Source organism: Hipposideros armiger, unplaced genomic scaffold (assembly GCF_001890085.2).
Source record: "Hipposideros armiger isolate ML-2016 unplaced genomic scaffold, ASM189008v1 scaffold_808, whole genome shotgun sequence".
NCBI lineage: Eukaryota > Metazoa > Chordata > Mammalia > Chiroptera > Hipposideridae > Hipposideros > Hipposideros armiger.
Window position 1 is genome coordinate 111,127 of NW_017732158.1, and position 1,047 is coordinate 112,173.

The 1,047-nt window shown below is 62.2% G+C and overlaps 2 protein-coding genes across 2 annotated transcripts in view; one reads left to right on the forward strand and one right to left on the reverse strand.

Moving 5' to 3' along the window:
- Window positions 1-775, reverse strand: part of PRPF38B (pre-mRNA processing factor 38B) — an 8,882-nt gene extending 8,107 nt beyond the window's left edge. The window contains exon 1 of the mRNA XM_019628803.1: window positions 221-775. Coding sequence (XP_019484348.1) covers window positions 221-496 — 276 coding nt within the window. The 5' untranslated portion in view covers window positions 497-775. The remainder of the gene's footprint in view (window positions 1-220) is intronic.
- Window positions 776-787: 12 nt separating this feature from the next.
- The window catches only part of HENMT1 (HEN methyltransferase 1), a 40,038-nt gene continuing 39,778 nt past the window's right edge, over window positions 788-1,047 (forward strand). The window contains exon 1 of the mRNA XM_019628805.1: window positions 788-854. The gene's annotated coding sequence lies outside the window, so the exon portion shown is untranslated. The remainder of the gene's footprint in view (window positions 855-1,047) is intronic.

Here is a 1,047-nt window from a genome sequence, read left to right on the forward strand (position 1 = left end):
GGGGGGAAGAAAGATCAACAGCGGCGGGCTTTCCTGGCCTTAAAAATCTGAAAAGGAAATGAGGACGGCCCCAGTGTGACCCCTCCCAGGCGGACTACGGGCCACCGCTTCCAACCTTCCCCCAACCCACAAGTCCTCAGACCTCGGGGGCCGCCTCCGCCCGTTTCCTCCACACTCCCTGCTCCGAAATGACCCCCTCCCAGTCCTAGACACTTCATACCTTAAAGTAGATCTCGTCCACCACCTCGTGGTAGGTCTTGAGCTCGTAGAGCTGCACTTTGAAGTAAGGCGACGACAGGATATTGGTCAAGATCATGGGGTTGAGGTTCATAGTCTTTTCGTTGCCCCACAGCGGCAGTACATTGCCCTGCTTGCCCGAGACTGCCGGCTTGGTGGCGCCGCCGCCGCCGCACTGTTGCTGCTGCTGGGCCGCGGCCGCCGCCGCCTGGTGCTGCGGCTGCGAGTTGCCTGTCAGCGCGGGGCTGTTGTTAGCCATGTTGCGGCGGAAGGAAGGAGGGAGGGAGAAGGGAGGGGGAGGGGGCCAAGCTCGTTCTCGCTCTTCGGGACAACGGTCCGGGACCCTACTCCATGGAAGGCCGTCTGGAGAGGGGGCTGCCTCGCTGTGCCCCAGCCGGGTGAGGGAAGGCAACGAGGATACCGACAGATGGACTCCGGGTCGAGAGCAGACGCCGAGACGAGGGCCGCGAGAACTCCCGGCAGAAGGCGAGCCGGCGGCCAGGGAGCGCGATCTCTTCCGCCAACTGCCCCTGGGAACAAGATGGCGGGCCCGGCGGATGTGACGCCACACGCCCTAAAGTTCCGAATTTAGCCGGCAGCCAATCAGAGACGCCCAGGTGGGCTGGAGTTTCCTCTTTCTAGTTCCGCCGCGCGTTCTGTGCACGCTGCGGCCGCTGCGGTGGCCTCCGGTCCCTGACTTAAGTTTTCCATTGAAAATTTAGGGAGCAGGGGAAGGGACTGTAGGTCCAATTCATATGTTTTAGTATTTGGTTTGGGGCCCCGGTTCCTCTGGAAAGCCGGACGGGAGAG